At 37.6% G+C, this 25,272-nt stretch overlaps 1 protein-coding gene across 1 annotated transcript in view; it reads right to left on the bottom strand.

Moving 5' to 3' along the window:
- LOC110020716 (ADP-ribosylation factor-like) overlaps positions 1-25,272 on the bottom strand; it is a 73,358-nt gene that overhangs the window by 27,870 nt on the left and 20,216 nt on the right. Inside the window, exons 3-4 of the mRNA XM_020718908.1 lie at positions 12,397-12,487; positions 10,256-10,371 (exon numbers count right to left, since the gene is read on the bottom strand). Of these exons, the coding sequence (XP_020574567.1) occupies positions 10,256-10,371; positions 12,397-12,487 (207 nt within the window). The remainder of the gene's footprint in view (positions 1-10,255; positions 10,372-12,396; positions 12,488-25,272) is intronic.

Genomic DNA, 25,272 nt, shown 5'->3' with positions numbered 1-25,272 from the left:
GGGTTCTTAAATTTTAAGGATAATATTATTAAGTAAAACATATTAAGTTTAATAGATCCCTAAGGTATTCACCAGGTTAAGAGTAGGGAGCAGGTCCATGCAACCTTCTTAATGTCTGCTAAAAGGCCTTGGGTCCATTTAAACTTTATTATGTTGTTTAATAATTCATCCTAGGAACAACCTGATGCTCAGTGAACATTGATGTTTTGATTATTCCCAAGAATAAGATAAATGTCATTTACATTTCAATTTGAAAATTATGTGGGTGAAGACCCTTTAGGAGAAAAATTGTTGTTATTAAGAACACATAGACAAATTTTAGTCCTAATTGGACTTGTGGTGTTTTAAAAGAGTTTGATTATGTTGATTTTTCTAATCCTCTTTTAACAAGTGAATTTCAACTTAAGTTCACCACTAAGTCCTTAAGACCTAAGTGAATATATTCAGTGTGTGTATTGATTTTGAAAAGATTTAAAACTTTAAGTGATCATTATCAAGATCATTTAAACATTATTTTGATTATCAAACAAGAATGTGAAATCATTGATTTCCAAAGTTATACCCCTAAATTCAAAAGTCATTTTATGCTAATGAAGTTTCCAAAATTTTGATAATTATGAGAATTATTCTTTTATTTTGTAATTTGGCAAAGTGAAGTGGGTTTCTACCAATTAAACTCATTTTTTATCAAAGTTATCAAATCAGTTAATTAAGATTATAAATTACTCATTTTCCATTTTGATTAAGCCTAATGATTAAGCCAGACTAAAATATCCAAAATTACATTTTTGCCCCTAAGGGCATAATTTATCATAATTTATCAAATTAAAGTCAAATAATTTTGGGATTTTTATGTAACCCTACTGATAGGTCAATTAAGACATCAGAGGAGACAATGTAAATTTTCACAATTTAATTTAATTCATATAATTATTTTCATGCAAAAATATGCATCTTCAAAGAAAATTTCAAAAGATGATCAGGACAATTCTTAATCACTTAAAATTTTTATGTAAGCTAGCCCTAGATCAGAAAGTCATTTGACCAAAATTTCATATCAAACTTAACTTTAATGAGTTCACAATCAAGTAGAATGCTACGTGGATGATTTGGTCACCAAATATATGTGAAGTCACAAGATCAAACATGAAGTATCTCGATCAAGCTCAAATTCAGCTAAAACAATGCTCGTTTGCAAAAGGGACTCCATCGTTGTGTTTAGAGCATCACAATTACCTATGGAACATTCACTGATCAAAATGACCACATATGATGAAACGACATGTTGTCGGTACATGCGTAATTTGAGACCTAATTAATTTGATCATCGATAAATTTGTACAAACAACCTCCGATAGCAAAATGGACTATGCGAGCGCATCCAGAACACTAACTTTGTCTAGGAAAAACACCCATAGTATCAGCAACACATAAATTGAGGCACATATATTAAAAATTTTTTAAAGTACCCTCCAACTCCTCTTTGAAGCCTTAGCCACCACCTATCACTCCCATACGCTTGTCGCCACTCCTTTAAATCAATTATTTCCATCTCATCTAAAATAATAAAGAAAAAAATTAAAATTAAAATCTAATAACCTAATCTGCATACACACCAGCTCCCTCTCCCCTTTTAGACCAAAAATAAAAATAAAATTAAACAGGCTTGTGGGCGGCTGGAAGAGCAGTAAAACAACAAAGGGAAGGAGCTGTGGGGCTGCGGCAACGATGTCGGATGACTAGATAGCACTAGAATAGTAAGAAAACTTGCAGGGCTATGACAACGATGCATGGTGGTTGGACAACAGGAAAACAACTGTGTTTCGGGTGGGGGAAGTGCGGAACGGCGACGGGAAGTGATGTCGGAAAGTTGTGAAAGGGTGGAGGTGGTTATGGTGGGGGGCAGCAAAACTGGGAAAGGAGGGAGGCTACTGGAAATAGGGGAACTACAAGAAAAATAACAATAATTGGTGTTCTGATGGACGCTACAGTAGGGAAGGACAACATGCAGCGGCGGGGAGCGATGGGGGAAAGATAAATCGCCATCTCGAGAGCGAGATACAACCAGAACACCACTTGACCTTTGGATATAGCCACCACCTCTAGAGTAAGATAAAGTCAAAGCACCACTCAACCCTTGCATACAACCCTCGAAGGAAAAATCTGAGATGTTAAAAGCCGTCCCGATAGAATGCACACAAAAATGAAAAAACTTAAAAGATGAAAAATAAATTTATAAACCTTATATAACTAGAATTGGGTCCCTTTGTGGAATGGAGGCACCAAACCATCATGGAAGAGACAAACGACTCTCCCAAGAATGGATCGATTCGCTCCAAACGTCTGGAACAAGGAAGACTCTGCATGCAAAGATATGACCCCATATCCCTTTTTACTCCCACGTCAGTCTCCCGGGATTTGGGGAGCTTCGACCTTATCTATCAAAGTTTCTAGCTCCTCGTAGTAAAGAGTTAGGTCGGCTATGTTGAAAGCGGTGGAGCTACTGTAACTTCCTAATAAGTCACTCTTGCATGCGTTGTCATTTTAAAGCACATCCTGATAGAATAAGCATTCATGCTCCTTTGACACAACCTGAGCTGAAGCTACATATAATTGTAGAATGTTGCGAAGTAACTCTCGAGCTCAAGTCTGTAAACTTCTTCTTTCACTTCTCGTACTCAGCTAAATGTATCCGATAAATAATTCTGTAAGGAGGAATCAACTCTGGAAAGAGATCTATGATGGGTTGGACCAGATTGAAGTATAATCACTCGGGAGAGACATCTTCTTCTCTAAAAGGACCTGGATCTCACTGCAGAATATTCTTTTTCCCAAAGATCCTAAGGCAATTTTCAACTGTGGTTCATCAATCTTGTCTGGTCATCTGTCGGTGAATACACTGTTGAACTGATTTTAAAACCCAAATGACTCCATAGACTTCCAAGAGTGACGCAAAAAACTCTCATCTCTGACATGTTGGACCTCCCTTAGTAAAGACAGCTTAGGAAGTAGATTATACATCTGAAAAGTTAGAAACTATCTTATCTGGAGTTATTATGTGTCTGGTGTTGGTTCTCAAACTTTGGACTGTCATAGACCACAAATGCTAACTCTGTCGGAGTCTTTTTCATGGGCTCAGTTTGAAATGTGTGCTTTTGTCGCTCATCAATTATAATATAGTACTCCTTTGTGTCCTCGCATTCTTCAATGTCTACTGTGGCATTGCCCATTTCTTCAATTACTCCGTGATCAGTGAAAGAGATCATTCTTTGGGTTGCGCAATCAAATTCAATATGCTCAAATTTGTGGCACTTGTAACACTTTCTGGCTGGGACGGGTGTGAGAATGCATATTGGTTCCACCCGTCTCTACTCTGAACTAATGTCTCCTCAGGCGAGTTCAGCTTGGATGTTCCGCTGGGTGGACTCTTGCTCTTTGATCTTGAGGTTGAACTATACCTATAAGATAAGGCGATCACCCAGGGATGTTGTAACTGGAAAGATCTTATGCACATATCTTGTCTATAATGTGCGGGTAAGTACTAGCATTGTATTTCCCTTTTAATCTTGAAACATATAGTAATTTTACTCTTTCGTTCTTGCTGTTGAAGAATTTTCACGTCCTCCAACCATAGCGGTGTGCTCTTAATTAACTTATTGGCAGCTAGTTTCATCATTCCATCCGGTTGAACGTCCTAGTACTCAAAACACATTGCAATGTCCATAACCACTTGATGAACTCGTCCAAAACAATGTGACCATCAAAATATGACAAATACACATTTACTTCAAAATCCTGACTTCTCCAATATTTTATGCCAAACCTTCGGGATAGTAGTTCGTCATCTCCGGGATTAAATGAAATTTGGGTGACCCTACTGGATGGACTCTTCTCGAATGTGGCGAGCCTCAGTTGCAGTTGAAAGATTTCATAATGTATATTTTCCAAAAAAATACTCTGAACATCTCTTCGTGGATTTCTCATAAGCTGTATAATATAATTTACTCCCTATTAGGTCTTCGACAATCGTTTCTCTGGTGGCGTGGCTAGGGTTTAGGTTTGGTAGGTGAAAGAAAGTCCATGGAGTGGATTTAGGTTCGGAAAGGAAAATTTTGGGGGGCTAATTTAGAAAATCAGCAGAGGGAAAGATTTTTGTGTGGAGATTGGGTTGGGTAGTGGGGGATTCCGATAACTCTATGATAAGACTATGGTTAGACTAACTCTGATACCAAAAAATATAGAAGTTAACTCAAACAAGACGAAAAAACAAGATATTGATACTGAAAACAAATAGGAAATTACAATCAACACGATGAAACAGGAAATGATAATAAACTCGACACAAAAACTCAACTAGAGATCGATCTAGGGGTAATGGTGATTGGCTAGGTGAGCTAGAATTGGTAGATTAGGTTAGGTTTTTTTTTTTTTTTTTTTTTTTTGAAAGAAGGTAGATTGGATTGTTGGAGGGTGGCGATTACAACAAGATTTCTAGGAGGTAGATGATGTGTGGCATGGCTTGCGGGCGACAGGAAGAACAATAAAACAACAAAGGTAAAGAGTTGCGAGACTATGACAGCGACGCTGGACGACCCTCGGAAGCGAGATACAGTCAGAGCACCACTCAACCCTTGGATACAACCATCGATGGAAAAAACTGAGATTTCAATAGCTGTCTCAACAGAAAGCACACCAAATCTGAAAACCTAAAACATGAAAATCAAATATATAAACCCTAGATAACTATGATTGGGTCCCTTTGTGAAAAGGAGTCAAACCATCGTGGAAGTGTGAGTCGGGTCTTCAAGGTATAGACCGGCTTGGTCCAATCAACTGGAGGGTGGAAGACTCCCACGCCCACATGTGGGGACACGATCCCGCGTTTCTTTTGACGGCGTCATCACCGCAACAAACCCACAAAGTGTCCTTCGTCTCTCTCTCGTCTTCCTCTTATCTCTCGTACAGCCCAGCCCTCTCCCTACTCTAGACCCAGCACAACCACCGATTGTTCCATTTCTTATCCCCATCCCAAAAGCCTCCCGCTCCCAAAATCACTACCTTCCTCCCCATGTTTATTTCTTATGTTCGCACGACGACAGCACAGCCATCCGTCTTTTATTATTTGACCTGAAGTCCACCACAACCACCTCTTGCTCAATTCCGTGTTGTTGATGTGACTATCCCAACCAAAAAAATCAAGAGCCAACCTCATCTCTCAATTACACAAAACCTAGCGCAAGCGTCTCCCGCATGGTAGCAGAAGCGAGAAAAAGAAAGGGCAAGGGCAAGTGAATATAACTATAGGAAAATCAACACTTACATCTGAATGTGGGAGTTGGGTGCAAACTTGAAAGTATGAACATGCTAAAATATGAGAGATTACATCTCATATGATTATAGTTCAAGAGTTATCTTTCATTTTTACAGAGTTTATAATCAATAAATTAGTAGGTGTGATCATATTTGTAAAATTATTTATTAATTTTTTTATATGAAAATCTAGATACTCGTTTGAATTTTTAGTTTGTTTATTAGCTTATTTAAATACTCGTTCACTGATCATAAACAAATCAAGTTCAAACAATAAAAATTTTAAATAAGTCAAGCTTGAAGGGTGAGTGGGTCAAGCGTGGCTCACCTGCATTGGTTTTGTCGAGGCTTTCTTGTGTTGTGGAGTGGTATGTTGGCCCTTGGGCCCACTCTTATTTATCAAATTATTATATTTGTGTTTCAAAGAGTCTAGGTTTAGTTTTTGTGTCATGTTTCTATTCAAAACAGTCGTCGATATCCAAGTTTCTCCCTTATAGGATTGTATCCAAAGGCGGGTGGTGCTTTGGTTGTAGCTCATCTGAGGACGTGATACTCTTCCGAGGGTCGAGTTGTGGTCCGGCTATAGCTTGTCTCGGAGGGAGTATTTATCCTCAACTTCCAATCCGCCGCAAACATCCCCTTATTGTCACCGTCGCCTTTCCTTTGTCGGAACCACCAGACAGCCCTCTTGTTGTCTTCTTGTAACTCCAGCCGTCAGCCACAACCTCCTCCAACTACTGCCATCCTTTCCAGACACCTCCCACCTTGTCGACGCTCATTCCAGCTGCTTGTCTTCGTTGTCCAGCCATCCCTCCTAATTGTTGCAGCCCCGTGATAGCCCTCCCCTTGTTGTCCCGCAGTCCCACGCATTTTCCACCACTGCCTCCATCATTCCCGCTTGTTGCCGCCACCCTGAACAGTTGTTCCCCGACTGTTTGCTGAGGTTACAGCCCTCCAACCAGCCCCTACTTGCTATCTCTCAGACGGCCAACCTCCACCTTTCCAAATCGCAGCCCACCGGAACTTCACCCTCCGTCTCCTACAGCCATCTACCGCCTTGTCACCATCCTCCTATTATCCACTCACCAAACCGACCACCACCTTTTGATACATCTAGCTGTGTTTGTTTGTTTTTTCTTTTCAACTGTGTGTGATTGTAATCGCATATTTGCTTTCAATAATAATATTTGTGCTTTAATCATTGTTTGAGTTAACTCTGGTATCAAAAGCCCTCTAGGCAAGCTTCCTCTGCACTTCTCACTGTTTTGCATAATAGAGACTGTCCTATTTATGTGCTGCTCCCAGTTCACACTGGCAGCCATTGCCTTATCCATTTTAACCTACTCGTGAAACACTCATACGCACACATCAGGTCTCCTCATTGCAACCCCCTTGATGGCGTACCACATCAAGGCAAGCCAAGCTCATCCAGATAAAAATCAAAGTGACCCTCTTGGAACACAATTTTCAGGTTTATGGTCTTATTCAACATATTTACTGTAGAGGAGCAAATAGATGCTAGAAAACTGCAAGACGAAATGAAAGTGATCCAGAAGGAAAACGAGGACAAACTTGCTGAGATGCTCAGAGTCGATTGCACTAGTATTTTATTGGTAACAAGGAAGCCTCTACTAGGAAAGCTTGCTAAAGCAACTTACGAGTTGATATGCTAAGCACGTTTGGCTGCATATATGAAAGGCAAGGTGTAAAACAGATTAAACCAAAAAAGGGTACATTGCCGCATTGCAAAGATGTAAGCGCTTCATCTCGACCAAATGAGGAAAAGCTTGTTTGTATTATGTTTTTTTCTCATATAAGTATTTGAAACCCCATGCACACTTTTCTAAATATAGTGGGTTAGAGACACGTTTGTGTCGTATTGATGCCACGGGAGAAGTCATGTGTGTGTTGTTTTCCTATACGGGTACACGAACCCCATGAAAGCTTTTTTTAAATGTGGTGAATTTTGAAGACCCCAAAGCCGCAATATTGAAAAACACTGACCATACACTCTTTTCTAAGCATGGTAAGGTCTTAGCTCCCAGATGCAGCCCCCAAGCAGGAACGGCGTTGAGAGACTACTAAAATTTCGTTTGAACACACTTACAATGAATAATGAACATGAACTTATTTGGGCTAAAATGTAATTAAAATAAAGTTTTTGGATTACAAATTAAGGATATAATTGATACTTAAATTATTATATAATTTATTAAATAAAAAGATGGAATTGAATATAAATAGAACCTACTTGACGACTCAACGAGCTCTAATGAAATATGTGAACACGCTAGCTCCCCTATAAATACAAATGAGACATTCTATCGACTAATCAAAATGTTTAGAATCAAGCAACATAATTTTGGGCACTCAAGTAAAAGCCAATCGTATGAGAATGCATAACTTCAAATATACAATCTAAATCGAGAATGTTTTACTTGCCACAAGATCTGCAACACGAGCACTAGCGAACAGAAAACAAAATTGAATGCTTTAAATAAAATATTTGCATAAATTTCAAAGATAACATATTTGAGCAAAAAATAATAAAATCACCTAAAAATCACTCCAAATTAACACTCATGCATGCTTTGACGTGCTTCTAAATGCTTAAACTTAGGTGTCTGAGAATGCTCCGCAGTCTTGCTCGAAAATTATTTTTAAATATATAGCTCTGAAAAGCATGTGCATCTTAAATTTCACACCCACACATGTTCCAACTGTAATGTTGAATGCTTGATCATGGTATCTAAGAATACTATACGAGCAAACATATGATTATTTTTGTAATAGTTTGATTCAAATAAGGAGCATGCTAATCAACTTTAATACACCCGCATGTGCTCTGATATTATCTTGAATGGCTACATTTGAACATCCAAGAATGTTGCATTGGCTAATTGCATGTTTATGCTAAAATTAAATGTCTCGGAAAACAAACATTTTAAAGCATTTATAAAAACCCTTTTTCAAGTCAATCTAAAACCATAAAGTTGTGTATGCTCTCTTGCGGACTGTCTTGCCTAGAGGGTGATGTTGTAAGTCCTACTTTGGCCAGTTCAATTCTCTTCCCTAGAAGGACTGAAGTTGACAAAATTGAGCTATAATATACCTAACGAATCCTTCTCATAAAGATTGGAGTCAACAGACTAGTATTTTAAACGATGCTTAAGTAATAACTTAACCCTTATGATAGTCGTGTTGATATTGAATCTCAACTGGAGATGTCTATTAGCAAAATCAAGTCTCAAAGTCTATTTCTAAATCTCAAATGATACATACTATGAACCCAATATATTGTAAGCACGACAGATTTGATAATTTTCAAATTCAATCATGTGTCAATTATTGAACCCAATCTTCTATAAGCGAGGAAGAGTCTATAAGGTTTAAATCAAATAATCAATTCCCAGATGATGGTCGTATTGATGGTGAATCTCAATCAAAGGGGATCTTTTCATAAAGTCAAACTTTTAAATTATAAAATCTAAAAATATTTAAATAGTACGAGTCTTTTATCCGCATGGTTAGGTTAGTATGCTCCACAAAAGAAACAATTATGACTAAACTCTCTGACTAGGTGATTTATCGCTACATGGAACATTTATATTATGATCACGATTATAGTTCATATGTTCTCCCATAGTATTTTCGCTTTTTGAGTTATGAATCATAGGATATATTTGTGTTATTTGTAAGTTAAGCTCGACTTAAATTAGTCCCCTCAGACAAGCATCCACCCCACATCTATGAGATTCTTTTGAGATAAGCAACCCATAAGTACCAATAAGAATATTTCTATCAGGTTAATTCAACTACCTCCTCTAACTAAGTATACAAAGGACCAAGACGACCAGAGATGACAGCCCCCCCCCCCCCCCCCCCCCAACAATCCATTTGTAAGCTCACAATTATGATTTCATAATTTCAAATTTTAAATTTGTTGTTACTATTTGCCAAGTTTGAATACTTAATGTCTAATGAATAACCTTAATTGAAAGTGTTCTCCCGTTATTGGGAGAGATAATTAATCATAAGGGTTTGTGTTTATGGGAAATCTCAAACCCCAGATCTTAATGTCCTCATAAAAAGAGGGTGAAATTTATGGGTAGTGTTTTATATACTATTTCATCCGCCTTCTGAAAATTTGACCTGGAACCTCACGATAAACTCCGTCTTCTGCTTTCATTCTTATTTTTTCGAGGGAGGCCGAGGCGTAAAATTTTTGGAGTCCGCATTAGGACCTTCCACCTAATGCTTATAATTTTCCTCTTGCCCCTTTAGTAGAAGATCCCCCCACGTTTGTTCAAGTCTGGTCATAAAGCCAAGACTAATTTCTCTTCTTGAGATAATAGCTAAAATTCCTATCTCAGCTAGCCCACTCGTGTTGGTCATTCCATTAGTTGTTGCTATTATAATTGCGAATATTCCGCGAGATCTTGAAAAATCTAATTCTTTTTCCGCTTGTGAACAAAATAACAATTATTTATCAGAAAAATTATCATATTGATTAGAGCATTCACAATGTCAATTCTCTAATTGATAAGAGATTCCATATTATTTATATTGCCACTCACCTTCTTTCATTAGACATCAAGCTATGGTCCAAATGAATACTTTATATCTTTTTTATGTTGTGGTAGTTCTTTTTCCACTCTGGCCTTTATTGGTAAATATCTTTTCTTGTATTCATTCCACTATAAAAAAAAGTTTGTCAGCATACTGAAACAAATATATAATAGTTAACAAATATCACTGAAACAAGCACGGTGACCCACAAAAAGATGTCTTAATAGAAACAAAATATTTATAAAATTGAGCTAAATAAACTAGTGCAAGAAAATACTTCCAACTTTTTGTTAACAGCGGAGAGTAAAACGAACATAGAACTTTGCATGTGAAAATTAAGAAAGCATATAAAGTATAATAATAAGGGATTAATTACCAATCCATCAGTATTGTTAAAGTAATGCCTCCACAAGGGCCTCAGCTTCTCTTGCCCGCCTACATCCCAGACTGTGAAGATCACATTTTTATATTGAACTTTCTCTACATTGAAACCTGCATTAAAAATAATAATAAAACACAAGTCTAATAACAAGTCTATTAAACAAGACTGCAGGAGTCGGAAAGAATTTATATACAACAAACATGTTCAAAAAGTTTTAGAAGAATGATATTTCATTGCAAACAAATGTCTTGTCATTATGTGAAAGCAGTAATTACCTCTTGACAAGTCAATTCCTTCATCCAGTATATTGAGCCCCTTAGAATCTATACTTACCAGCCGCCCGTTACCCGTTACAACACTCGCAATGGAAGAACTTCACAATTCAGGGACTTTTTATGCAATTTTTAGCTGCGCTTTACAATACTGGGACTTTAGCTTGTGTTTCCTAAGCAGGATCGTAGTTATACTTCTGCTGAGATTTCTAAATAAGCAGCAGTACCTCAGCATCTCATACGGTGCTTAAAGTATATTTTGTGTTGCATATACTTCTGTTGGCAGTTCCAAGGTGATTTTGCAGCTTCTACAGTTAAGAAGGTTTGTAGCATTTATGATTTTAAATTTCTAGAATGAGGCTGACGGATAATCCTTAGTCGTTTCTTCCTGAATTATTTTCTTACTATAAATAGAGGTAGGAAGCATGTGAAAGAAACATTGATTGCTAAAATAAAATCATTTTAATTGTGTAAATCCTCCTCGCTGAGGGATTATAACGCTTTGATCAAATGTAAGACTTTAAATCCTACGAGATCGCCATATTTAAATTGAGGATTTTTTTGTGATTTATTTCCCCTTTTTTCTCTCCTCTTCCCCTCACTGTTAAATCAATTATTTTGCATTATTGGTTGTAAGGTGATGAGGTTTTGTAAGATTTGCTGCAATAAAAATTCCTTTCATTCGCATAAGAATGAATGTCTGCGTGAGACTTTCGTGTTACTTAATTTCTTCATAATATCTAGAATAAAGGTCCCGAAAATTCTACCATTTTTTCCATTTTCATCAAAGACAATCCATAGTGGTTTTAGATTACTAGCTTGCATCATGAGAGTTTTTTTTATTACATCTCTGCGTGTGGATTTTGTGTTCCTCAAGGTTTTTTTCACAAAATCTAGCATAAGCTCCTGAATCTTTCATCCAAGTTGAATTCCACCATAGGGGTTTTAGATTACTAGCTTGCATCATGGGATTTATTTCTTGTTTGTTCCATTATTTTGTATATCCATATAATATACATATTACGAAATACGGACCCTATTCCTATCGCATTTGGTATCAATAAAGCAAGTGATTAGAAAGCATAAAATGCGCTACAAAACTAATCTTAAAATTGCCTTCATGCAATTGACAAAGAAATTTTTTCTTGGACTTAACGTAGATTCTTAGAAACATAAGCATATAAAAAAGAACTTCAAAATGGCATGTAGAAGAGAAAACTAGGAGGAAAAAACAATGAAAAAGTAGAAGCTTCACAAACAAAACCGTTCGGTTAATAGCATAATAGCTTCAAATGCAAATTGAAAATCTCTTAACTTACCTTCTCAAATCTAAAAGCGCAGGTGGTAAAATCAAACAAGCAGAAATTCATTAGTGCATGGGTCCTCAAGGCTGCGCTTTCAAAGCAGAAAAAGAAAAGGCATGGAAGTGTTATCCAAAACCATGTAATGACCAAAGTGGATCCTTAAGCATTGAATACAAAGTTCCAATAATTCAAAATTACATAAAAAAAGCAATAAATAAGCATCCAAAAGTCTAACAATAAGCAACTTCTGGTAGAATGTTAAGAAGATAATCTACAACCATGCGATAGAAACCTCCTCCTAAGGTAAAAGCAATGTGATTGAAACATCAAATATAGGAACCCTGGATAAACACACCTCATACACCATCATTTTTAGATATTTTTTCCTTGTTTAGTTCAAAAAAGGTTATTGTAAGAAGATGATTACGAAGTCCAGGGGATGAGACGAATGTGAGTTTCTAATACAGCATGATTGTCAAGACTTCACCAGTAGGCTAGAAGTATAATAGACAAAAATGTTAAAAAAAAGTAAAATACGGATTTGATTTTGTAATCATACCTATTGTTGGAACTGTTGATAGAACTTCACCAATGTGCAGTTTATACAATATAGTTGTCTTACCCGCTGCATCCAGTCCAAGCATTACAACCTATGTGAAATGTTGATAAAAGAACAAAAGTGCATTTGTTAAAATCTGAGAATTTTAGCAGGAATTTGAAAACAAATAAAATCAACGAGCAAAAGAACTAATTTCCACAAAATAACATTTTCAACATGGAATTTTTTTACTAAAATGAAGGTACTGAACAACCAAAAACAAATCATGTAGAAGAAATAACAAATAACAAAATTACCAAAGAAAAGAAAAATCGTGCATTATATCCGTACAAAACAATGACTTCCTCTAAGAAACTACACATTCAACTTGCACTCATAAGATCATAATTAGCCAAAAATTATAAATTACATGCCTTCGACCGCTACTTATAAACTCAACATACCTAGGTTAGTAGATAAGAGTATCATAGAATCAATCAATCTCTGATAAGATCATAATTAGCCAATTACAAGAACCACCGTTTAAGGCATACGCCTTGAGCAGTTCGGGTGAGGCTTACACCTCACATTGGTTAAGGCACGCCTCATCTCAATTCCACTGAGGTATGCGCCTCTCATGCTTAGGTTTTTTCCGTATATTAGACAATTGGAATACAAAAAGCCGCACTTTCACATGCAAGAGTTCCCTTCTCCCATTTTAAGCTCCTCAACATCGTCGTTAACTACCACTTTTGGCACGTCCGCCACCATCCCCTATACTTCAATCATCGCCATCACCGCTTGCCACTTCAGCGGCCAGCAATAACACCGTTGCTTCCACTATAGCAGTCGCCTACTTTTACTATAGCCTATTGTCGCTCCTGTTGCAGCCATCGTTGTCTGCGCTTCTGCTATCGTTACCGTTGACAGCTGCTCTTGTTGTCGCTACCATCGCCTTCTTCTCTAACTTTTGTTTATTTAGTATGTTTTTACTTAGATCTATGGATATTATTATGTTGGTTGGATAATAAGAGAGAGAATATTGCCGTTCTAAACTCATCTTACGTCTTACTTTGTATTTTATATTACTTTCATTTTATATTCCATGTTAGTTTGATGACTTGCTCAGTTAATGTTTACATTATATTTTTATTTGTGCAAATTGTATAAGATATTGTGTAGGTTATATAATTTGTTATTTTATATAAACACAATGTCCTTTTTACCATGCTGGAATATATATATATATAATGAAAAAGTCCAAGGGCTGATATATTAAAGATAAAGGTACAGATAGATTTGTATGGGTGGGCCTAAACACCCAACCCACACGATACAACACACACCAAAATATGTAAAATAAGTGTACATATAGAAATAAAAGTAACCTAAAAACCACCCGGTGCTGAAAAAGTGTGGGTCATCCCAATCTAGTCTTGCCTCTGGCTCTAGTTCTCGATAGGGATCCAGCTAACAAATTGATAAGGTGCTAACCATTACACGTAGTAACCAAAGTATCATCCATAAGACTCCTGAGCTCTGGTAAATCTCCATTCTTCTTCCTCCTGAAAGTGTAAACCTGTCACTCCTCCTCCGAAGAATCCGCCTAATGGGGTAGAGCTGAAGCAGAAGGATTACCAACAGTAATACCCACAATAGGTTCTACAATATGTGAAATATAAGTTGTAGCTACACCGGATACTTCTTGAAAAAGTGGAGCTACAAGGCTCTCCTGATTAGGTGCCAGCATCGCATCACTCGCAGTAACAGTAACAACAGTGTCATTGGGGGGGTCCTACGGAGAAACCGACACCTCCTGTCTGGTAGTATCCTCCTCAGGTGGAACTAAAATGTCCACAGCAGTGGGGTTAGACCCATCCTTGTTCACTTGAACCTTAGATTTCAAATTAGCATGAAATTTGTGGCACCAAACATCTTACAGTGGGTATATCTTACAGTGGATATAATATGGGGGTTTGTGTTCCATGACAATTTGTTGCCAATACCCATTATGGGTTGTGCCCAGCCAGACTTCAGTAACATCTGGTAAATTAATATCCATTTCCACCAGTATTCTGGCCACCGAGGATCTGGTTAGGTTGAAAGTAGACATATCTAGTTTCAAAGGAACTCCAAGAATGACTCCAATAGAGTAGAGAACCTGATGATGAAAAAAATACAACTTGAGACAGGTAAACTAAACCATACCGGTACAGTGGGAGTTTCATGATTTGGGTCGAAATTAGGAGACCACTTGAGTAACTTCATTGATTTGTCTTCGATATTAAGATATTTCTTGGAGAAAATTCTTGTGTGGTCTTCAGTCATTGTTAGTTAGATCAACACATGTCTCTTATCTATGAGTCTCACTTTTCACTTGCCTACTAGCTTAAGTTCATCAACACTCTTTTTGATAACATCCATATGAGGGTGTCCCCACTGAAATTTTTCAATAAGAGCAAACTTAAATTTTTCCGTCATGGTAGAAATTTTTTTGGTTGGCAGAGTTTGTAAGACCTCTGGGTCACGGGTTCGATCTCGCTTATGTGCGAGATGAAATTCTTAAGCACATGAGGTTGGTCTAGAGGCTCGTATAATAGCCTCAAACCAATCTTTATATATATATTAAAAGAAATGGTCGGAGGCTATGATACGAGTCTCGGTCAACCCTCATGCGCCTATAATTCGAGTATCACACCCTACACTCGGGGGGAACTCGAACCAGAGGGGACTTACAACTGACAAGCAGATGTCCGACTAACTGATCTGCATACGCGACATATATGTATATATATATATATATATGAAAAAGCCCTAGGACAAATATATTAAAGAGAAAAATATACAGATAGGTTGTATGAGTGGGCCTAAAAAAGGCACTCAACTCACACTATACAACACACTCAAAATCCCCAAAAAGAAAAGATACATATAAGATTAAAAAACCAAAAGCCACCAACACGCGCAAAAAGTTAGGGACAGTTCAGTTTAGCCCTGCTTCTGCCTCAAGTTCTCGGAAGTGACTCGGAAGTGAGCCAACTAACAAATTGGTAAGGTGCGTGTCATTACCCGAAGTAACCAAAGCATAATCCATCAAATTCCTGAGCTCAAGTAGGTCTTCATTCTTCTTCTTCCTTATGGGTGTGTAAACTTGTCATTCCTCATCCGAGGATTGTCTCATCTGATCAGTGGATTGGTCCAAAGGTGGTCAGACAGGTGTAGACTGTTGCACATCACGAAACTCATTTGTCTGAGTAACATTAACGTCTTGCTCGACCTGATGAGGCGGTAGAGAAGCAGTAACAATATTGTCATTCATAACATCAGTGATAAATTCTAGGGCAGTTGAAGTCTGAAATGTCTCCATCGGCCCCACGAAAGGAGGTTTCAAAGATGGGGAAACTACAGCATTGTGTGAAGGGTGAATGGTTGGCATATTGCCCGTGAGGATAGTGGCATCTTCAAGGATATCCTTTTTGATTATCAATTCTATCGATAACTTGGAGCATATCAGGAGGGGGAATCACTAATGACATTGAGACTGGAGTGATCAAACATACGATAGTTCGAACAATACGAAGGGAAATGTTCAATCAAAATATTTTGTTGATATCCATGGTGTTGTGTGTCTAACAAAATTTCCTAAGAAGCAATAAAAATGATGTCCCTTTCAACGAGTATTTTGGCTTTAGAAGGACGGGAAACATTAAAAGTATGAATGTCCGTCTTGAGCGGCTTACCATAAGCTAAAGCAATAGAATACAAAATTTTTTGAGAAAAATAATGAAATTTCAAGCCAGGGAGGTGAATCCATACCGGAATGATTGGTGGTTTCATTTGTGGGTCAAAATCTACCGACCAATTCAAAATTTTCATTGCTCTGTTATCAATCCAAATTACGTTTCTAGCAAATAATCGCATGTAATTATCTTCATTATTAAGTTGAATAAGAATGTATCTTCCCTTTATAAGTCTAATTTTTCACTCCCCAACAAGATGCATAAGCTCACTCCCCAACAAGCAAGATGCATAAGCTCAAATTTCTTACGAATAAGCTCCATTTTGATATGACCATAAAGAAATATCCCAACCAAATTCAGACGACAAGAGGAAGCAAGTTGATTACATTCAGCTTCTGTAAAAAAATTGACAGGTTTCCCATTCTTCCTACAAAGTTTTTTGATGTCCTCTATCAACTCAAACGAAGGAAGGAAAGAGCACGATTTAGGAGTACCTGAGGTATGGACTCCCGCAAAGGCAATAGCATATGATCTGTCCAAAGCCATCACCACTAAAGAGAGGCAGAAAGAATAGCGAGTTTACGTAGACGGAGGAGCGAAATCCGAAAGGGGATCAACTGTAACCTTGTCAAATCCAGCAGAGGGTGAAACAGAAACGAGCCGCGCCTGAGACGCGATTCTGTTCGGATACGTCGCAGAACACGAGCCGCAGAAGATGGAAAACCGCAATCGGGGCGAAGTCGCAAACGAGCCGCGATCGGGTTGAAACCGCGAAAGACGAGCCACAGGAGATGGAGCCGCAGAAGCGCAATGGTACAGCCTGTCCTTCAGCAAGCAGCGAGCACAAAGGCACAGTTGACGACGGAAGACAAAACAGATGAGAGAATTCCTCTTCTTCTTCAAGCGTGAAAATACCGTAGCAGAGGCTAAGGTTCGCCGTGAGGCGAAACCCTAGCAGAGACTCCCACTTCCGTCATATATATATACATACACACACACACACACACACATATATATATATACATATCATGGCTTCGTCGCTCTCGCTTTCGTTTTGCTAGGGTTCGCCTAACCCTGCTTTCTCTGATTCACTGCATCTTCATCGATTTCGGCTTTCCTTGTCTTCGTCTTTGTCGCCTGTTCGTCGTCGCGTCGCAGCAGCTTGTTGTATCTCGTGATTCAGCAGCTCTTACGTGAAGGCGTCGGGCAAGGGGCGACATTTGAAGGACATCTAGGCGCGGGCTTCGGCTTCTTCTGCGGCTCGCGGCTCGTTCTTTGTCATCCCGAGAAGCGCGGGCTTCTGGCTCCTGTCGTCGCTCGCAATACTGTGAAAGACGTCTGGGGGCGGGCTTTCCTCTGGCTCAAATAGCCCACTGCTCGACTTCCCTTTCGGAATTTGCTCTTTCTCTGCTGTCACTTTGTTGTCCCACAGCCCCACCTCCCTCTTTTGGGGATGACTTCGGACAGATTGTATGTTGTTGCCCTTGCGGGTGTTCACGTCTCAGGTACACCTAAATCGCCATCTTTTTCTCCATTTGGATGAGCGGAGGACATCAAGAATCCTAGTATGAATAATAGGAAGTCTGTCATCTTTTTTACAGAAGACGATGGTATTCAACTTGCTTCCTCCTATCGTCTGAATTTGGTTGGGAAAATTCTATATGGTCATCCCAAAATGGAGCTTATTGACAAAACACACACACACACACACATATATATATATACATATCATGGCTTCGTCGCTCTCGCTTTCGTTTTGCTAGGGTTCGCCTAACCCTGCTTTCTCTGATTCACTGCATCTTCATCGATTTCGGCTTTCCTTGTCTTCGTCTTTGTCGCCTGTTCGTCGTCGCGTCGCAGCAGCTTGTTGTATCTCGTGATTCAGCAGCTCTTACGTGAAGGCGTCGGGCAAGGGGCGACATTTGAAGGACATCTAGGCGCGGGCTTCGGCTTCTTCTGCGGCTCGCGGCTCGTTCTTTGTCATCCCGAGAAGCACGGGCTTCTGGCTCCTGTCGTCGCTCGCAATACTGTGAAAGACGTCTGGGGGCGGGCTTTCCTCTGGCTCAAATAGCCCACTGCTCGACTTCCCTTTCGGAATTTGCTCTTTCTCTGCTGTCACTTTGTTGTCCCACAGCCCCACCTCCCTCTTTTGGGGATGACTTCGGACAGATTGTATGTTGTTGCCCTTGCGGGTGTTCACGTCTCAGGTACACCTAAATCGCCATCTTTTTCTCCATTTGGATGAGCGGAGGACATCAAGAATCCTAGTATGAATAATAGGAAGTCTGTCATCTTTTTTACAGAAGACGATGGTATTCAACTTGCTTCCTCCTATCGTCTGAATTTGGTTGGGAAAATTCTATATGGTCATCCCAAAATGGAGCTTATTGACAAAAAATTTGAACTTATGCACCTTGTTGGAGAGTGAAAAATTGATCTATTAGATGAAAGGCACGTTCTTATTCAAATTAACAATGAAGAAGATTACATGTGTTTATTTGCTAGAAGGATAATCTCGATTGATAAAAGAGCAATAAAGATTCTGAAATGGTCTGTGGATTTTGATCCACAGACGGAACCGCCAATTATTCCGGTTTGGATTCACCTCCCTGGTCTGAAATTTCATTATTTTTCTCAAAAAGTATTGTACTATATTGCTTCATCTTATGGAAAATCACTCAAGACGGACATTCCTACTTTTAATCTTTCCCGTCCATCTGAAGTTAATCTTTCACATTCCTACTTTTAATCTTTCCCGTCCATCTGAAGCCAAAGTACTTGTTGAAAGAGACATCACTTCACTCGCTTATGAGGAAATCGGGTTGGGCACACAACACCATGAATATTGGCAGAAAGTAAAGATTGAGTCTTTTCCGTCGATTATTCGAACTATTGTATGTTCGGTTACTCCAGTTCTCAATGTCACCATCTACAACCCAACTCAGACCAAAAAAGCAAAGTGCTCCGCTAGAAATTGTGTTTTGTCATTAGTGATTCCCCCTCCTGATATGCTCCAAGTTTTTGACACTATTGATCATCAGAAGAATACTCCGGAAGACGTCAATATCCCCGTAGACAATATGACAACCATTCATTCCCCAGTTGTAACTCCAGTCTTTGGAACCTCCTATCGTGGGGGAGAGAGAGATTCTTCAGACTTTGTCTGCCATAGAACTTATCGCCAATAATACAGGTAGAAATATTTTTACTGCTCCACTACCGCCTCATCGGGTCCAGAAAGATGTTAATGTTACTCAGGCTCAAGTGGATCATGATATGCAACGACCTACACATGTCCGACCACCTTTGGAATCTACTGATCAGATGAGTCAATCTTCGGATGAGGAATGACAGGTCACATCCAGGAGGAAGAAGAAGAATGAAGATCTACTCTAGCTCAGGAATCTGATGGATGATACTTTAGTTACTACGGGCAATGGTACTCACCTTACTAATTTGTTAACCGGCTTACTTCCGAGAACTCGAGACTGGAGGACTAACGTGGGACGTCCTTAGCACTTTTGTGCCCTTTTGTGACCTTTTGATTTTTTTTTTTATGTATCTTTGTTTTATTTAGGTTTTGTGTATGTTGTATTGTATGAATTGGGCATTCTTTTAGGCCCTCTCATACAATCTTTCTATATCTTTTTCGTGTTAATATATTTGCCCTTAGGCTTTTATATATATATATATATATATATATATATCTTTATTTTGGCTTACACAATTTTTTCAAATTATGACGCTTACACCTTAAACCACCTCGCCTCGTGAACGGAAAGCACATAACATATGATTGTACAATTTTAAACATTGGCAAGAACCACACCATTGCCATACATGGATAAGTCCAAGTAGAAAGGGCACAAATCCAACAACGCACATTTTCACTTTCTTGAAAAATCCATAAGGGCCTATATTGTATCCCACAAATACAGGAATCTAAGTTATGCATAGAATACTTGTATATTTCATTTTTTTCTAAAATAATACAAACTTGATGGAAACCTCCATCAATTTACCCGGCTTAAAAAATCAACTTCGGTGAATTGAAATTTAGATTCCAAACCTGAAAACAATCCACCATGTCCTTCTCAACCCTTTTGAAGAAGTAATATAAATTTAATCAAGATTGAAATCATGCCAACAAAATACAATAACCTAAAGCTAAGAAACATCCTTCTTGGTTAATAAAACCCATATGCGCCATCATCATTAGTATGATTGCAAAATAAAATAAAAAAAAATGAACTGATAAAAAGAGAATAGATAAATTATACAAAAAATTATTACTTGATGATATGTTTCTAGCAAAATAAATGCAAAGCTTTTCATCAAATGTACTTAACTTGAACAACTTTGGCTAGGACAATTTTAACATTTGCACTCATCAAGAAAATCTTGAAACAAATTTTAAGCCTCCTATAGAATAATAAATGAATCATCACAATCAGATCTAATTTGCTAGTGAACAAGCAATATATGAAATCCACCATGAGCAATGAACCCAATCTCATATTCAAGAATTAGCTTCAAAAATAAATGTCATAGAACAAACAGAACATTAAATCAAAGAAATCAGAAATCAAGCTGTGAAGTCAAAATAGATGTGTTAAAAATGGATTTCTACTGAGATTTTTAGAATTTCAAATTTGAAGGCATTAGTTTTAATGTGTTGCACATTTATAAATGGTTTTGGCCTCCTTGCATCAACTTCTTAGATTTTTTGATGCGGTAGTTTATCGTGGACGCGGTGTTGTAGCTGCTACAATACCGCATTCCAACCAAGGGGTCTCTCGGCCCAGAGGACTTGACGCCCAAAGGGAAAGGATCCTCCCGTTCCAAATCTAACACCCCCCTTCCTTTCCTATTTCTATTCCTTTCTTATTTCTCTTCCTTTCCCTTTCTATGTCTTCTTATTCCATCCATTTCCTTACCAATTACCTTCTATTTCTATCTACCATCATCTATATCTATATATATATTTATATTTGAAAAAACCCTAGGGCAATTATATTAAAGAAGAAAAGTTACAGATAGGATGTATGGGTGAGCCTAAAAGAAGGCTCAACCCAAACGATACAACACACACAAAGTCCCAAAAAGGACAAGATACATATAAGATTAAAAAACCAAAAACCACCAACGCGCGCAAAAAACTAGGGACAAGTCAGTTTAGTTCTGCCTCTGCCTCAAGTTCTCGGAAGAGAGCCAGCTAACAAATTTGTGAGGTGTGTACCCTTACCCGAAGTAACCAAAGTATCATCCATGAGATTCCTAAGCCAAGTAGGTCTCCATTATTCTTCTTCCTTCTAGATGTGTAAACCTGTCCTTCTCCATCCGATCAGCGAATTAGTCTAAAGGTGGTCGGACAAGTACAGGCTGTTGCACATCATGAACCCCATGTGTCTGAGTAACATTAACATCATGCTCGACCTGATGAGGCGGTAGAGAAGCAGTAGCAATATTGACACCCGTAACATCAATGATAGGTTCTAGAGCAGGCGAAGTCTGAAATGTCTCCCTCGCCCCCACGAAAGGAGGTTCCAAAGATGGGGAAACTACAACATTGTGTGTAGGTTGAATGATTGGCATATTGTCTGTCAGGATAGTGGCATCTTGAGGGGTATCCTTTTGATGATCAATATTGTCGATAACTTGGATCATATCAGGAGGAGAGGGAATCACTGCCTCTCGCAGAGCACTTTGCTTCTTTGGTCTGAGGTGGGGGTTTAGATGATGACATTGAGAACTGGAGTGGTCAAACATACGACACTTTGAACAATACGAAGGAAAAGACTCAATCACAACCTTTTGTCAATATCCATGGTGTTGTGTGTCTAACCAAATTTTCTCCTAAGCGATTAAAGTGATGTCCCTTTCAACGAGTACTCTGACTTCAAATAGACGAGAAATATTAAAAGTATGGATGTCCATTTTGAGTGGTTTACCATAAGCTGAAACAATAAAACACAACACTTTTTTAGTAAAATAATAAAATTTCAGGTAAGGGAGGCGAATCCAAACCGCAATGATTGGTGGTTCAGTCTGTGGGTTATAATCCACAAACTATTTCAAAATCTTCATTGTTTTGTTGTCAATCCAGATTAGTCTTGTAATAAATAATCGCGTGTAATCCTTTTCATTATTAAATTGAATAAGAATGTGTTTTCTATCCAGAAGTCTAATTTTTCACTCCCAACAAGAAGCATAAGCTCGAATTCCTTACGAATAAACTCCATTTTGGGATAAAATATAAAGAAATTTCCCAATTAAATTCAGAGGACAGGAGGAAGCAAATTGATTACATTCAGTTTCTGTACAAAAGATGTCAAACTTCTCATTCTTCCGACCAGATTTCTTTAAAAGGGTAATTCCTTAATTATAGGTATTTATGTTTATTCCATAATTATAGGAATTACTTAATTGTAGAAAAATTTCTTTCCTCCTTTTATCTCTTGTACTCGCCTATTTATAGGTTAATTATCTATGTATTCAGTGAGAAAAAATGTTATTCAAAATTGACATGGTATCAGAGTCATAGAGAAGCCTCTCCCGCTCGGCTCGATCCCGACCCCTCTCCCGCGATCGTCGTCGTTACCGAGCGTTGCCCTAATTTGTGGCTACCTCCAAAGAGCACGATTTTGGAGTACCTGAAGCGCGGGCACCCGCAAGGGCGGCAACATATGTTCTGTTCGAAGCCATCACCAAAAGAAGTCAGCACGACGTTAAGAACAGTGAAATTGCAGTAGAAAAACCAAAAAAATCGAAGGAGAACTTTCAAAGTTGGGAGAGGACGAAAGGTGAGTAGAAGTCGAGCTGGAAGGTGCCGCCACTAGTAACCGAGCACGACGAAAGTTTCTCTTTTCCGAGGGTTGGAAGGTGCCTCTAAAAAGTTTCTCTTTTCCGAGGGTTGTATCCAACAGCAAGAAGGTGTTTCGATTGTAACTCATCCGAGGTGGTGATTATCTCTGCTCGTTCCATCCCTTCCTGTTGCCGCCAGACCCTCCAAGGCCTCTGTCCTCGCTGTTGGCCAGCTCTTTCCAGACCAATTCTTGTTGAATCAAAAGTCATTCAAATATGAATAAAGAATATAAAGATGGGTGTCCTTAAACAAATTACCATCATTACATGTAGTGTTTAATAAGCAAAAAATATAAATCATCTTGTGAGCCTTTATAATACTAACCAAAATCCTTGCATGTAACATACTCTACCTTTACAAGATCAAACTCAATAACCTTAATATGCATTACATGCAAAAGAATATAAACTATAATCAAAACATCAACAAGTTTGTTTTCAATTAAAGCATAGTGTTTCCCCCCCCCCCCCCCCCAAAAACCTTTTGAGATTAATGACATTTCAAATTGTGTAGATCAAAATATAACACAAACTCTCTAGGCAATAAATAACATCTCCAATACCCACAAGCTTACACTAAAGCATAGAATTATCAATATTTCTATTAGTCTCATTCAATTTCATACTTAAGAATGCAGTGGGATGCTCTTAAATCAATGCTCCAATTAATACCTCAAATGCATCATAAGAAACCCCAAACACCTTATTAGAATCGAGCAACCTAATTGCATAAACACGGTAAGTCACTCTTTAATTTCAATAAAGTATGATCAACATATCTGGTCCATTTAAATTTCTCCATTAGAATATTTGCAATTAGATTCATAACAACATTAAAACCTTTAATAAATCATTATAAAAAAATAGATAAATCAGGAAATATCTTAAAAACATGCTATCAATATATTTTGGCTCATCATTAATCACTTTTTAACCTAATCAAAATCAACAAATAATCCATTCATATATATAACAAAATCTCAAAAGATCATGGATAGAGAGAAAAAGATTACTTCAATTCAGACTGAACTTCCAAAATCTCAAACACTTGCATAAGATGCACCAAAGGAACACAAGGATTACTCGGCCTCTAGCTATAAATTAGAATATCATAAAAATAAATAAAATCTTTTAAATGAATGATCACAAGACAAGGTTTGTTAATCTAATAGGAGTATTATAATCCTATGTGCATATGTTAATCCAACAAGAATCGCCTATCATTAATATTACCCACCTCTCTTAAATGAATGATCACAAGACAAGGTTTGTTAATCTAATAGGAGTATTATAATCCTATGTGCATATGTTAATCCAACAAAAATCACCTATCATTAATATTACCCACTCCTCAAATCAACTTCAAAAAATATCACAACACCAAGCATATCATCCAAAAGAGGTAAAAGAAATCTATATTTGTTTGTGGTCTTATAAAATATCTTACTAGTAACACACATCCTCCAACTACCACATTTCTCAAGTGCAAGTAAAGAAGGTAAAATACAATAATGCAATATCTCATATTTTTCCTATAAATTCCTTTTTTAAGTAACACATCCACTTGTGTTTTTAACTCAAAATGTTCTGAATAATTCATCCTGAAATGTGGCAAATTGGATAATGATGATTAAAGAACTAAGTCAACAAGATCTATCTCTAAATGATGGCAAATCATTAAGAAATTGATTAATATCAGCTTCTTTAAACCACAAATGCTTATTTAACATCATCAAAAAGTCACAATTGTGGGTTTTACATCAATTAGACAACTACTAAAGTATAGATTGCATCCCATCAGCTACTTTTCTTAAATGCATGCTTGCAAAGAATTTTCAAATACTTTTTCACTTCATCTAGAGCATTTAATTTAAATTTTAGTCTTTGTAGTTTAAAACTATTATTTTCCAAATTAACCTTAAGAGTCTAGGTATGAAATCTGTCAAAATGAGTCACAACAAGATCAGAGAGCTGAAATCCCCCAAAAATAAAAAGCGCAGTATCCAAAGTAAAACATGCATCATATTCAATTAGTATAAATAGCCATTTCAATTGAAACAAGACACTTTGAGACACAAGTATAAAAGCATAATCTACCCAAGTGACTTTATATAATTGAGACGGTGGTTCAATTTTTAAATAAAAATACACTCAACTATTGTCCAAATATTGGAATGAAATAAACACAATTATTCATCAAATATTGTTATGGTGTTAAAGGCCAAGGAAAATTATCAAGTGCCTTCTCCTTTTTTTTTCATGTTTTCTAAGAAAGATATATATATATATATAT

Source organism: Phalaenopsis equestris, unplaced genomic scaffold (assembly GCF_001263595.1).
Source record: "Phalaenopsis equestris unplaced genomic scaffold, ASM126359v1 Scaffold000107, whole genome shotgun sequence".
Lineage (NCBI taxonomy): Eukaryota > Viridiplantae > Streptophyta > Magnoliopsida > Asparagales > Orchidaceae > Phalaenopsis > Phalaenopsis equestris.
This window is presented reverse-complemented; position numbering and strand designations above follow the sequence as displayed.